The following is an 11409-nucleotide window of genomic DNA, read 5'->3' on the forward strand; positions in this document are numbered from 1 at the left end:
TAGGGACCAAGGGGTCACCCAGGAGGAGGGGTGGGGGGGCCCAGCCTGGGCATGGCTACTCTAGGAAGATCCTGCCGTGCCGAAAGACAAAATCCAAGTGGGGATAGACTTCTGTGAGCCAGGAGGACAAACCAGATGACACAAGAGGGTAGAGTCTGGGATCTTTATTGAATTAAGAGGGAAGGGGTTTGTGGGTAGGCTCAGTTTTGGGCCGTGACCTGGTTGATCCAGGTGCTGAACTTGCTCACCCGAGTGTACATGGCAGGTGCGCGCACGTTGCAGTTGCTGGTGCCCCAAGAGACAATGCCTGTAAGCACCCATGTGTTCCCCTTCTGGCAGACAAGAGGGCCTCCAGAGTCACCCTGAGGGAAGGACAGGAGAAGTCAGCATGGGGGCCTGGTGGGTGCCAGAGGACAGGACAGGGTGCTGGTGCTCACCTGACATGAGGAAGCCCCTGAGCCACCTGCACAGATCATGGAGTCGGTGATACGTGAGCCCCAATACTGCTGACACTGTCTCACAGTGACGAGGGGCAGGGCCACCTGCTGTAGGCGTGCTGGGGTCACATTGCCTGTGTGCCAGGAGGGGATAGTTAGGCCTCCGATGACTTGTCCGTACCCTAGCTCTCCACCCAGATCTTTGGCCCGAGCTCCTACCTGTGCCACTGAGACGGCCCCAGCCAGTGGTGACACAAGTGAGGCCTGTAGGCAGCACCTCATTTGGGGAAGCCAGGCAAACTGGTGAGATGCGTGTTGTGTACTTGGCTGGGGAGGCGAGCTTCAGTAGTGTCACATCGTTGTTGAAGGTGTTGGAATTCCAGTATGGATGTGTGATGGCCTGTTGCGCCAGGAAGGGGCCATGTAGGATGGGGTGAGCACAGGCCCGCAGGGTTGATGGGTGCCAAGGGGGCTAGGCCAGGGCAGGCCCTGAATTCCTCATCCCCAGATACCACCCACCTGTACTGTCCACTCCTCCTTCCCATATCTGCAGTCTAGGCACTCACCCTCGAGATGGACATAACTTGCAAAGGCTCACTGTTGGAGGACCGGTCATACTCGCCCAGGACAACAAAGTGACGGCCAGGGCTGCAGTGAGAGTGGGGTTAGGCAGCCAAAGGGAGGGTAGAGCAACAAGAGAGGGACAGCTATAGGAAAGAAGTGGGGAGAGGTGGGCTGGGGTGGGGCAGGTGGTGTGGAAGCACTCACATGACATTGCAATGGGCAGCAGTGACCACCCAGGACTGGCTGATGAGGGAACCACCGCAGAAGTGGAAGCCGCTACTGTCCTGGGGTCAGGGGTCAGAAGTGGGAGGGGAACTCAGGCTTTGCCTAGGCATGAAACACTTGGGACTCTGCCCCATCCCCAAGATGCATGTACCTGCAGGGACACCTGCCAGGGCCAGGAGCCTGGCACTGCGTTCTCCCCGTTGACAATTCTCTGGCTGAAGCTCAATGCCGGTTTGATGGCAGGAATACCGCAGCCTGACCATTGGGCTGGTGAGAACCTGCTTCCCACACCCCAGGCCACCTCTCCCCCTTCCTCCTCCCAAATGCCCCCAGCACTGCACCCCAGAGGAGTCCAAATGGAGAGGTCTCATCAATAGCCCTTCTCACCCTGAGCTCCTTCTGGGCCCTGCAATTCCTGGCCATTCCCATTCAACTAGCCCCTAAGTGCTGCCACTCTATCTCCAGCCCACTCCCCACTGTTCCCCAACTCCATCTGCACCCTCCAGCCCTGGCCACTTGTCTTACTGACCCCTCGGATAATCTGGCCCCTCTGGCCCCTCCCTGCTGCTTCATGCAGCCAGAGGGCTCTTCTGAAACTATATGTCCAACCTTCATTTTCCAGCTTCCTAAATAGTCCCTGGCTCCTGAGCCTGGCCTGAGCTCCTGTCCACCTCTTGCCTCATTGAAGGCTTGGCACATCCTTTTTTCTTTACCCACTCTCTCCACCTGCTTCCCTTCCAGAAAGCCTGGCCCCCTCCCTGAACCCCTGGGCAGGAAGCCTGGGCTGGTGCTGGGAGCCAAGGCTGATCCAGGCCCACTCACCCCAAGAGGAGCCGAGCAGGATCAGGGTAACGGTCAGGCTGAGCAGCAGCATTTTGGCAGGCATGAGGCTGAGAACTGGGCCTGGCTTTATAGGTCTCCTCGTCCTTGGACTAAAGTTCCAGGCATGAAGCCAAGCCAGCTGTATGGGCACAGCTCTATCTCACGCTTATGGAGGAAGGTCTCTCTAGGCCAAGGTTCTTGATCCAGGCCTGGACTTATCAGAAGGAGTCCAGGTGTGAGTTTCTCACCTCCACCCTCTAAAACCTGGCCTCTGATTGACTACCTGAACCATTTCCCATCCCAACTGCTGAGGACTTGGTTCTAAGGACTTACAGTTAGTCTGTGGTGACCACCTGGTGCCTGGGATCAGGGAAGTCCCCCTAGCCTATCAAGGGCACCAGACTCAGAGAAGCCTGCTTAGCACCCTAGGGTGTTCCTGACTGGTGGAGGAAATGTCCAGCTCTATCGGCTCTGCTGTACAGGGCAAGGACAAGGGTTCTAGCAGTTGTGAATTCCTCATTTTATTTAAAAAAATCTCACCCAAGGATTTGTTTGTTGATTTTAGGGGGGGGAGGGGATCATCGAATGGTTGGTTACCTCCCATAGGCACTGTGACAGGATCAAATCTGTAGCATAGGTATGTGCCCTGACTGGGAATCAAACCTCCATCCTTGTGGTGGGTACAAGGAAGATGGTCCAGCCAACTAAGCCACCTGGTCAGGGCAATGATTCTTTATTTTAGAACAGGAGTCAGTTTGCTCACACAGATGGTGACTCTCCCACCAGCACATGGTGTCATTGGACCCAAACCTCATTTGTCTGGCTCCAAAGACCACACTCTTAATGATGAAATGCCTGGGAGGGGCCTGGTGCACAGGAGGGCAAGGTGTGCACCCTTGGTGACTGCCCAACCCTGTATGGAAGATGGCGGTAGAAGGGTGACAGTCACTGAATCTCTGACAACCTCCATGCCTTGTGGCTCGTGGGCAAGCCCCTGGTGTCTACAACCCTTTTGTTGTCAAGTTTGAATCAAGGGAGAGAAGAGGCCCCTGTGTGCAAAGTGGCAATGGGTAAGTTGGCTGGCTTCCTTCTAGAGGTGTGAGTTTCAACTAATTCAAGAATACATCAGTTTAAAAAAATGAGTTAATGGTTGAAGAGAGGGACGGATAAATAGATATGTGGTAAAGCAGATGTGTTGGGTTATATAAATGTTTAGTGTACAATTTTTCAAGTTTTATGTTTTAAAAGATAATAAAATGTTGAGGGGAAAAGCACAGTTGGGCCCAGGGCTATCCAGCCTAGAGTAGACCCTCCCCAGAGGTTGGGCAGTTGCAAAGCTCCAGTAGAGCTCAGACATTCTGAGGGCAAGCTGCTGCTACCAGTATCCAGTACCTGGGCCTGGCGCTTGGGGCAAAGACTTGTTGGATAAATGTGTCATGTCATCTGTCCCCACATGAGCTCTGTGACCCCTGTCAGCCCAGAAAACTTGGAGTCAATCCCCCTACTCACAGCCCAGCTTCAAGTTTTGGAGCTAAAGGTGTAGCAGGGATGAGGAGTGCTCTGTGAGAACTTGCCCTTGGGATCGGAGAACAGCTCCTCTATCAGCACATTAGCTTTCATTGGGGTCTGGGGTGGGGGCTTTGTCCTGGGCTACTGATGAGCCAGGCAAAGGCTCTAAATGGGGGGAGTACCTTGGAGCCTTTCAGGTTTTACGACAGTCCTCAGTGGACTAGAGGGCAAGGGCAAGGTGTGGGAGTGGTAGGGGGACCTCTATGGTGTGGAGTCAGGAGGGGGCTTTCCACCTTCAGCCTTCAATGCTTGCCAGGGCTGAGGTTCTGGAGCAGGGTAGATGCCTATGGTGATGGGTAAAGGGCACCCCAGACCAGATACCGGAGCCGTAGGAGTGACCCCTGCAGGGATGTTACCTTAGTCATAGAGCTCTGCTGCTCACACCCTCTACCCAAGAACAACACAGCCATCTGTTCAGGTGTTTGTATTTTCTTCATTTATTCCCCTTATTCCAAGCTCTAAGCCTCAGCCTACTTCATTCCACCTCCATGGTCTGCACAGTTTCCTCTACCAGTTCTAGTGGCAGTGGCATCACTGTCTGGGACAGGACAGCTGTGGTCCCAGGGGCAAAGAGGTACTGGCCGGGCCTGGGAGAGAGGAGAAAAGGCCTCAGTATGGGCCCATCATGTGGCCTGTCCTCTTGCAGCCCCCAACCTTACCTGCTACAGCCCATCCTCCCCAGCGATTCCCCTCTCTCTCTTGCTCCTACCTCTCTATCGGCTTTGTGGGCGAGCTCAGTGTTCGCAGCATCTTGGCGGCGGTCCCCGTGATCACACATGCATCCACGCTGCCCCCGGAGCCCAGGTCACCCAGGATTCCTGCAGTGATGGCTTCCACCAGCAGCTCCTGCGCGGCCTCCGGCTGTGGCGATGCGTGTGTGAGGCCTGGTGGACCCTTCTGGTATCACCCTCAGCCTCCAGCCTGGGGACTTTGTTAATCTTGAAATCCAGACTACTTACTATTTGCTCACACCCAAACTCTTCTCTCACCCTGCGCCCCCATCTCTACCCCTCCCCTGGTCTCTGCCTTCCTCTCTCCAGAGACGCCTTGTTCCCACTAAGCACTGCCCCCATCTTCACAAACTTCTCTGAGTCACTTTCACTGGTCGCTTGGCCCCCAATCCACCGTGTCACTCACTGCCTTTCTCTTTCTGGGTCGTAGGCTCCTCGGAAACAACATACGTCATCCACTTCCATCCCACCCCAAACAAAATCCAGACTCTGGCTCCACCTACCACTTCCTCAGCTCCAAATTGTCCTCTCAGAGTTTTGACTGCTCTGGGCAGTCCAAAGCTTTGGCACTGACCGTGGTCTGCTGGAAAATAGCACTCCTCTGTCCTCACAACACTGGCCCCTCAGTCGTCACCTTCTCTGAGAAGCCTTCCCCGACCTCCAGACTAGCCCAGAGTCCCTCTGCTCTCCCTAAGCTCCCGGGTGGGCTTTCGACCAATGACCACGTAGTTGGGGGGCAGGTGTCGCTCGCTCACCGTCATGTTCGGCTGGAACCGGTCCTCCAGCACCGCCAGGGCCGCGTCCTGGCCGGAGCCTGCAGACAGTAGTGGCATTTAAGGTAAGCTGCTGCTGCCTGACGTGAGGCCAGGGTCTCAGGGACGGGGTTCGTGGGGACCCGGGAGAAGCGCTCACCCAGGGCTGCGAAGGGCACACGGCTGTAGGAGCCGTGGGGGTGCACGGTATAGAGTTGCGGTCCTGTCACGTCGAAGCCGCCCACGACCAGCGATGCACCAACGTGGCCCCGGTATCTTAAAGTGGAGTGGGTGTGGTCATGCCCCAGGCCCCACTCCCCACAACACCTCCCCAGGATCCGAACTCCTCTTCCTGTGGTCGGGCTCTTCTTGACTGACATCGCTCCTTCCTTTTGCCCAGCTCCGAGCTAGCCTCCCGAGTCTTCTCAGTCCCGCCCACCCCGCAGCGGCCCCACCCCAGGGTAGCCTTAGCCCCGCCCCAGCACCGGAAGAGCGTTTGGCGCAGAAGGCGAGTGACCGTGGCCACGCGGGGCTCGCGGCCCGTGGACAGCGCATGTAGCTCCATGTTGGACGCCGCCATCCGAGTCGTCATTTCGGCGTCGGCGGCTACTCCAGCTCCACAGCAGCTGAGGGCGAAGGGAGGCTTGCTGTGGGCGGGGCTAGGATGTGCTAGGGACAGGGCACCGGCACCAGGGGGCTGTCCTTGTGTGGGAGAATGGAGCTGGGGATTCCTACTAGATTTTGGGCGCGATGAAGTGGATTTTCTCGCAATTCTTGTCCGCCACGACCGAATCATTAGTGGCCCGCGTATCCGCGCCCAGGATGACCCCATCCTGGGGAGGGAGGAAATGGGCTGTTGGCTCAATGCTTGTCGGATCCCAGGCCGCCCCTCTACGCCACCCAGTCCAAACCCCTTGCTCACTTGGAACACAAGGCCCGCAATGGTGGTCCCGGTCTTGCGTGCATGAGGTACCTGGTGCCCTGGGAGGGCGCGTTCCAAGGATGTGTTCCTGGAAATGGAACGGAGGGGAGTGGACCATGTTTCTGTTCTTCTGAGACCCCCATCACATCCCCCAACTCCATCCCTGTCTCCTTCACCTCCCGGAGTATGCCTGGGAACCCAAGTCACCCACCACCACATGTTCCCCCCACACCCCGACCCCAGCCCTTCACCACCAGGAATAAAGGCCCTTGGAGCTGCCACTCCCGGAAAAACCTTACAGGGAGTACAGGCAGCTCGGGACCAACCATCTCCCACCTCAGGCAGTTATCGAAGGAAAAGCCTCCTCGGGGCTCGAGAGCTGTTTGCAGCATCATGGGGCGGTCAGGGCAGTCCCGGGATCCGGGGTCTATGGTTAGAAGAGTGGAACCAGCAGGGAGCAAGAAAGGCGGAAGCCTCTTCTCTGCAGGACTTCAAGTCTTCTGCGTCCGCTTTCGCTTTCACCTTAGCTCTGGGGACGCTGACCTGTTTTGCATCTCCTCTTTCAGTTTCACCTATGGTCCTAAGCAGCTTGGGAAGTGGGTGATGTACCTTGCTTAGCTCTCCGTTGCTGCTCCCAGATCCTCTAACAAGGAACAAATCTCTCCCTTCTGGCCATTGTTCAGCTCCTTTCACTTCCAGTCTGAGCCCCTAGTTCTGTGATCCACGTAAGGGTGTTGGACCTTTTGCCAGGTCTCTGCATTATTACAGGCCTCCCAAAAGCATCAGGCATGGCCTTTTGTCCTTTGTCACCCTCCTTCACCCAACTCCTGGCTGTCTTTTGTTCTTTTGCCTCCTTCCCTGAAACCTCAACATGAAGGCTCCATCCTCTGCATGGTAACTGTGAAGCTGACGTTGCTGGTCCATTCACCTTTCCTACCTCAGGTGCTGTCTTTCCTCTCTCAAGAGGGGCCTGGTGGCTGTCCATCTAGTGGCTGTTTCACCTCCCAAATGACTCTTATCTATCCACATCTTTTGCCAAACTACTGCCTTAAGTCTCAGCTAGCATCCTCTCTCCTGGCTACTGCACTGGCCTCCCTTGCTTCCCCATGCTTGCTGGCCCCCCTTTCCCTACAGCTCTACCCTGCAGAGAGGAAATCTGGTACACTCTTTCCCTGGTTAAATCCTTGAGCAGCTGCACACTGCTCTTAGGCTCAAAACCAAGTCTTTACAGTGGACCATGTTAGCCTTCTCATCTGTCTGATCTCAGCGGAGGCACCACCTCCTCTGGTAAGGCTTTCTTGACGTACAGTACTCAGCCCCTTGTGCTCCCTAAACTTTAGACTATTTACCTCTATTAATAATTAAAATTTCATTAGTGAAATGATCTGATTAGTGGCTGTCACTCCCCAGTTCTAATCTCTTGTACTTCTATCACCCACCTAGGACTCAAAAGGCCCTGGCTAGTGGTGGGGGTCTTACCTGCCTTTTTGGAAGCTGGGATGGACAGCTCAGATCTTCCCCATTCAGAACCATTGGCTCCATGTGCCCCCCTCTCACAGCCTGTATGTGCAACTGCCCCCAGTCCTTGTGCCCAGAGCAGAGGCAGGCACAAAGGCAGGCTGCCTTAACAGCTCAAGCAGAAGAGTGGGAAGCTGTACATTCAAGGTGCTTAGTTCAATCCTGGATTTTAGCAAAGCTGATTTGCCCTGTGCTCCACAAAGCACCAGGCCTGCAGTTACTAATGAATGAATCCGATTGTGTGAACCCTAATGCTTCCCCTTCAACCCACAACACACATATCAAGGCTTATAGCAACAAAGGATTATTTTTTAATTGATTTTAGAAGGGAAACATCAGTTTGTTGTTCCACTTATTTATGCATTAATTGGTTGCTTCTTGTATGTGCCCTGACTGGTACTCAAACCCACAACCTCAGCATATTGGGGACAATGTTCTAATCAACTGATCTACCCAGCCAGGGCCAAAGGGTGATAGTTACTCAGGGGGTAGGGGCCCTGGGCTGGCAGATGGGGATACAGAGATATTATGTCGGTAGGTACCCAGCAGGATGGCATTGATGTGCTCCAGTGTCTGGTTGCTGAAGACCATATTGAGGTGCTGTGTCCCATTAAGAGGTAGCAGGTGCACAGGCTGTGGCTGGAGGCCCTTCCAGTGGGCACATAGCTCACTGCTGCGTGTGGCCACAGTGTCATCGCCATCCTCATAGAGCATGCCCACAGGGTCCGTGTAGGGGAAGCCGTCGTCAAAGATGTAGGTACGGGGAGTGGGCAGACCCACACCATACAGACAGTATACTTCTACACCAGGTGCTGGGAGTCCGGCCAGCAGGTCACGTGACTGTAGCCACATGTACCATCCTTCCTCAAAGTACAGGTCGGCAAAGAAGCGCTGAAAGTCACGGCGTGTGTAGTTGAAGCTGGGCGTGGAGATGAACACATGGTCCTCAGGCCACCCCAGGCTGGAGGGAAACATCCAGGGGGACGTCGTCGTTATGCGCTGCTTCTGTTTCAGCTTGATGCTGGACATGATTGGGATGCCCTGGTTGTCACCTGTGGACATGGAGCAAGGTAGGCAGGGAGCCAGGCTTGGCTGCCCCTAGCCCATAACTTGCCATCCAGTCCAAGGTCAGCTGGATTCTTAGTTTTGTGCAAGCCTAATCCAAACAGTGACTCCAAGCCAGACTAGAGCAGGCCTAGCAGAATTCAGTAGGTGATTAATGTGTGCTTATTACATGAGAAGCCCTGTCACCTCTGTGAGACAGAGCTGTATGGCCTCAAAGGAGGGCAGGGAGTTTTCCTGAGGATGGATGTATATGTGCAAAAGGTCAGGGGAAGATGCTGGCAGTTCTCTCAGGCAAGTGTCTGCTGGCCCTGTAGCCTATGCTGCACAGGGGTCAGAGCTGTGTTTTGGGAAGTGTGAAATGAGACCCTGTCTATATTTGACACTAACTGATGGAGTCTGAAGAGGGTTTCCCTCACCTGACCATAAGCCCCTACAGGGAAGACTGTTTGGCTGGACCAAGCAGACAGTGGGTGCTCAATGGGTGGTAGCTGTGCCACTCCTCAGGGAAGGGCAGGAGGGGCTCCTAGGGACAGAAGGCAGCTGAAAGCCGATGGGTATGACCTGAGGCTGCAGGAACAAACCCGAGGCAGTGAGTCAGACTGATGGGGTTCACTTCCTTTCTGTTAAACTTGCCCTTTGTCATCACTAAGGTTCTGGCAGGAGCCAGTCTATTGATCTAGTCCAGGCTCACTACTCTTGGGCAAAATGAAGGGGCCATGCCCCAGAGATGGTAGATAATACCCCCAGCCTGGCATTGTAAGCAGAAGCAGAAGTGAGGGCAGGCCCACGGTCAGCTTCATTCCACCCCTCAACCCTCCTACAGGATGCAAGGGGTCAGAGGCCTTCTCACCTGAGGCCAAGACCAGCAAGGGCTTGATGGAGCCACCCCAGGGAGCCCCAAGAGAGATGAAGCCATCGATGAAGCGATCCTTCCATGACTGGGGCTGGCGCAGTAAGAAGTAGAGCAAGTGCAGGCAGCCAAGGCTGTGTCCAATGAGGAAGACGGGCTTTCCATAAGTAGCATGCATTTCTTCCACCAGTCCAGAAAGCTTCTGGTAGTACTCCTCCTGCTGGTCTGCAGGGGGCAGGGGTGTGGATGGGGTCAGGACAGTAGGGGTTAGGTGCTACCTGCCCAGCCCTGAACCCATCCTCTGCAGAGACACTCACTGGGCTCCAGCCGCCAGTCATAGGGGGCGGCCCGCACCGTCTCATCCCGCACATACCCATTGTTGACCAGATTCTGCACCAGGGTGTGCATGTAACCTGTGGGGGAGGCAGCAGCATTGGGGCTCTGGCCATGGCTCCTGCAGGCCCTCCATAGCCTGGAGTCCCACCCTTTCCCCCAGTACACACACCTGCCAGCTTGTTTTTGTCCAGGTACTCAACAGAGTAGGTCTTGCCAAAGCCAGGGATGCGGATCTGTACACCAGGGGCGTTGGACACACGCCCAGAGCTGCGGTTGTAAACAACCCTGGGGGCAGTGGGACATTCAGCTGGCCAGAAACCAAGGGGCAGTGGGAGGGAGCTGGGGCAGAGGGGATGGCACATACCTGGTGTTATCAATCCAGCAGTCTACCCCAAGGGGTAAGAACATATTAAAATCCAGCCAGATGGTGAAGAAATCCTCTGTTTTACGGTAGCACATCCAGTTCACCACATCTGGTTTATCCAGCTTGGCTTCCAGCTGATTCCCCAGGCAGCCAGGTACTGCGGGCACTAGCCTTCACTCTGGATTCCTTGGACTTTCCCTTGTGATCCCCACCCCAGCCTAACCCCCACACCCCACTACTACAGTGACCAGCCTCCATCTCCCACACCCTCAATCCCCGGGGACTAAGGACACAGTCCTCTTTCTAATCATCCCTCCCCAATTGCCCACCCATGCAAAGGCTAGGTTCTCCTCAGGCAGGAAAAGTGCAGAGGCCAAGGCCACTGACCTCTGCCCTTGCAAAACAAACACCTAGCCTGTCTCTCCATTACTGCCGAAGTCCAAGGTGGGAACAAATAGATTTGGGGGTGGGGGCTGGGCCTAGGAGTAGGGGGCAGGCCTTGACGGGCCTCTCCTGCTCTCCTGACCTGAGCATCTTGTCCTTGCTGGGGTGGGGGTTGAGGAAGTAGTGGGGCTTGGACCAGGGTCTAGTGGCTGCAGCTGACCACAGCTTGTAATGCCCTGACCGAGCCCTCAGGCACACACATACACACCCCACCCCACCCCCACCGACTCCACCCACCTGGGGTAGATAACTTGAGACACAGGAATAGTGTGGTGAGGGGAAGGGGTTGACTTCTCTGCAGGACAAGCCTTTGACCCCTCCAAACACTGAGGCAGGTATCAGGGCTAATGCAGAGGCAGAAAGGCCTTGGCAGGGTCGACTACCAGGGGCTAGGGCCCAAGCTCCCCAAGGTCTGGCCTAGTGCATCCGGGGCCTGGTGGGGGCTTACCGAGGATGATGGGCCGTGTGTGGTTACTGAGCTCAGCCTTGGGCGTGGTTTGCGGGGGAAACAGCACATTGAGGAGCCAGAAGGGGGTGGCAGAGGGGAGCAGCAGCCCCAGCAACAGCAGCACCCACTGCCATGGGGAGCCAGGCAGCCCCATTCCAGACCTAGTGCCTATTGCCTAGTGAAGCAGTGTTGGGCTGGCCTTATCTGGATGGGGGAGGGAGGGGCCCTGGGGCGAGTAGGAGGGACAGTCTGGCCAATGGGGATGGCCAGAGTTTTCTGGAAAGGGGCACAGCCTTGGAGCTGGAGCCAGCTCTGGGCCTGGGTTCAGTTCCGCCTTCTTCCGTTGGCGCCAGGGGAAACAG

At 55.8% G+C, this 11409-nt stretch overlaps 3 protein-coding genes across 3 annotated transcripts; all 3 read right to left on the minus strand.

The window, feature by feature from the left end:
* Positions 1 to 149: 149 nt before the first annotated feature.
* Positions 150 to 2133, minus strand: CTRL (chymotrypsin like). The gene is made up of 7 exons (XM_090260593.1): positions 2049 to 2133; positions 1378 to 1481; positions 1206 to 1285; positions 1004 to 1085; positions 657 to 837; positions 438 to 571; positions 150 to 362 (listed from the first exon to the last, which is right to left on the minus strand). Exons 1-7 carry the CDS (start codon positions 2110 to 2112, stop codon positions 201 to 203), a joined length of 807 nt encoding a protein of 268 aa, XP_090116719.1. The 5' UTR covers positions 2113 to 2133; the 3' UTR covers positions 150 to 200.
* Positions 2134 to 4030: 1897 nt separating this feature from the next.
* On the minus strand, positions 4031 to 6541 carry PSMB10 (proteasome 20S subunit beta 10). Its single transcript, XM_090260045.1, has 8 exons — positions 6359 to 6541; positions 6023 to 6110; positions 5836 to 5933; positions 5586 to 5726; positions 5261 to 5376; positions 5104 to 5162; positions 4327 to 4478; positions 4031 to 4204 (listed from the first exon to the last, which is right to left on the minus strand). The coding sequence occupies exons 1-8, from the start codon at positions 6415 to 6417 to the stop codon at positions 4093 to 4095; spliced, it is 825 nt and encodes a 274-aa protein (XP_090116171.1). The 5' UTR covers positions 6418 to 6541; the 3' UTR covers positions 4031 to 4092.
* Positions 6542 to 7828: 1287 nt separating this feature from the next.
* Positions 7829 to 11360, minus strand: LCAT (lecithin-cholesterol acyltransferase). Its single transcript, XM_090260044.1, has 6 exons — positions 11048 to 11360; positions 10156 to 10312; positions 9961 to 10076; positions 9773 to 9868; positions 9456 to 9680; positions 7829 to 8592 (listed from the first exon to the last, which is right to left on the minus strand). The coding sequence occupies exons 1-6, from the start codon at positions 11199 to 11201 to the stop codon at positions 8018 to 8020; spliced, it is 1323 nt and encodes a 440-aa protein (XP_090116170.1). The 5' UTR covers positions 11202 to 11360; the 3' UTR covers positions 7829 to 8017.
* Positions 11361 to 11409: the final 49 nt, after the last annotated feature.

The sequence above is a fragment of the Furipterus horrens genome, unplaced genomic scaffold (genome assembly GCF_987537825.1).
Source record: "Furipterus horrens unplaced genomic scaffold, mFurHor1.1.pri manual_scaffold_13, whole genome shotgun sequence".
In the NCBI taxonomy this organism is placed as follows: Eukaryota; Metazoa; Chordata; class Mammalia; order Chiroptera; family Furipteridae; genus Furipterus; species Furipterus horrens.

Excerpts from the sequence above, each read along its gene's own strand:
- CTRL (XM_090260593.1), bottom strand. The coding sequence starts at position 2,112 with ATGCCTGCCAAAATGCTGCTGCTCAGCCTGACCGTTACCCTGATCCTG. Across the intron at positions 572-656 it reads GGGCCGTCTCAGTGGCACAG|GCAATGTGACCCCAGCACGC; the intron begins GTAGGAGCTCGG and ends CCTGGCACACAG. Across the intron at positions 363-437 it reads CAGGGGCTTCCTCATGTCAG|GGTGACTCTGGAGGCCCTCT; the intron begins GTGAGCACCAGC and ends TCCTTCCCTCAG.
- PSMB10 (XM_090260045.1), bottom strand. The coding sequence starts at position 6,417 with ATGATGCTGCAAACAGCTCTCGAGCCCCGAGGAGGCTTTTCCTTCGAT. Across the intron at positions 6,111-6,358 it reads TCCTTCGATAACTGCCTGAG|GAACACATCCTTGGAACGCG; the intron begins GTGGGAGATGGT and ends TTCCATTTCCAG. Across the intron at positions 5,727-5,835 it reads TTCATCGCGCCCAAAATCTA|CTGCTGTGGAGCTGGAGTAG; the intron begins GTAGGAATCCCC and ends CTTCGCCCTCAG.
- LCAT (XM_090260044.1), bottom strand. The coding sequence starts at position 11,201 with ATGGGGCTGCCTGGCTCCCCATGGCAGTGGGTGCTGCTGTTGCTGGGG. Across the intron at positions 9,681-9,772 it reads TGACTGGCGGCTGGAGCCCA|ACCAGCAGGAGGAGTACTAC; the intron begins GTGAGTGTCTCT and ends TGCCCCCTGCAG. Across the intron at positions 8,593-9,455 it reads CTTGCTGGTCTTGGCCTCAG|GTGACAACCAGGGCATCCCA; the intron begins GTGAGAAGGCCT and ends CCATGTCCACAG.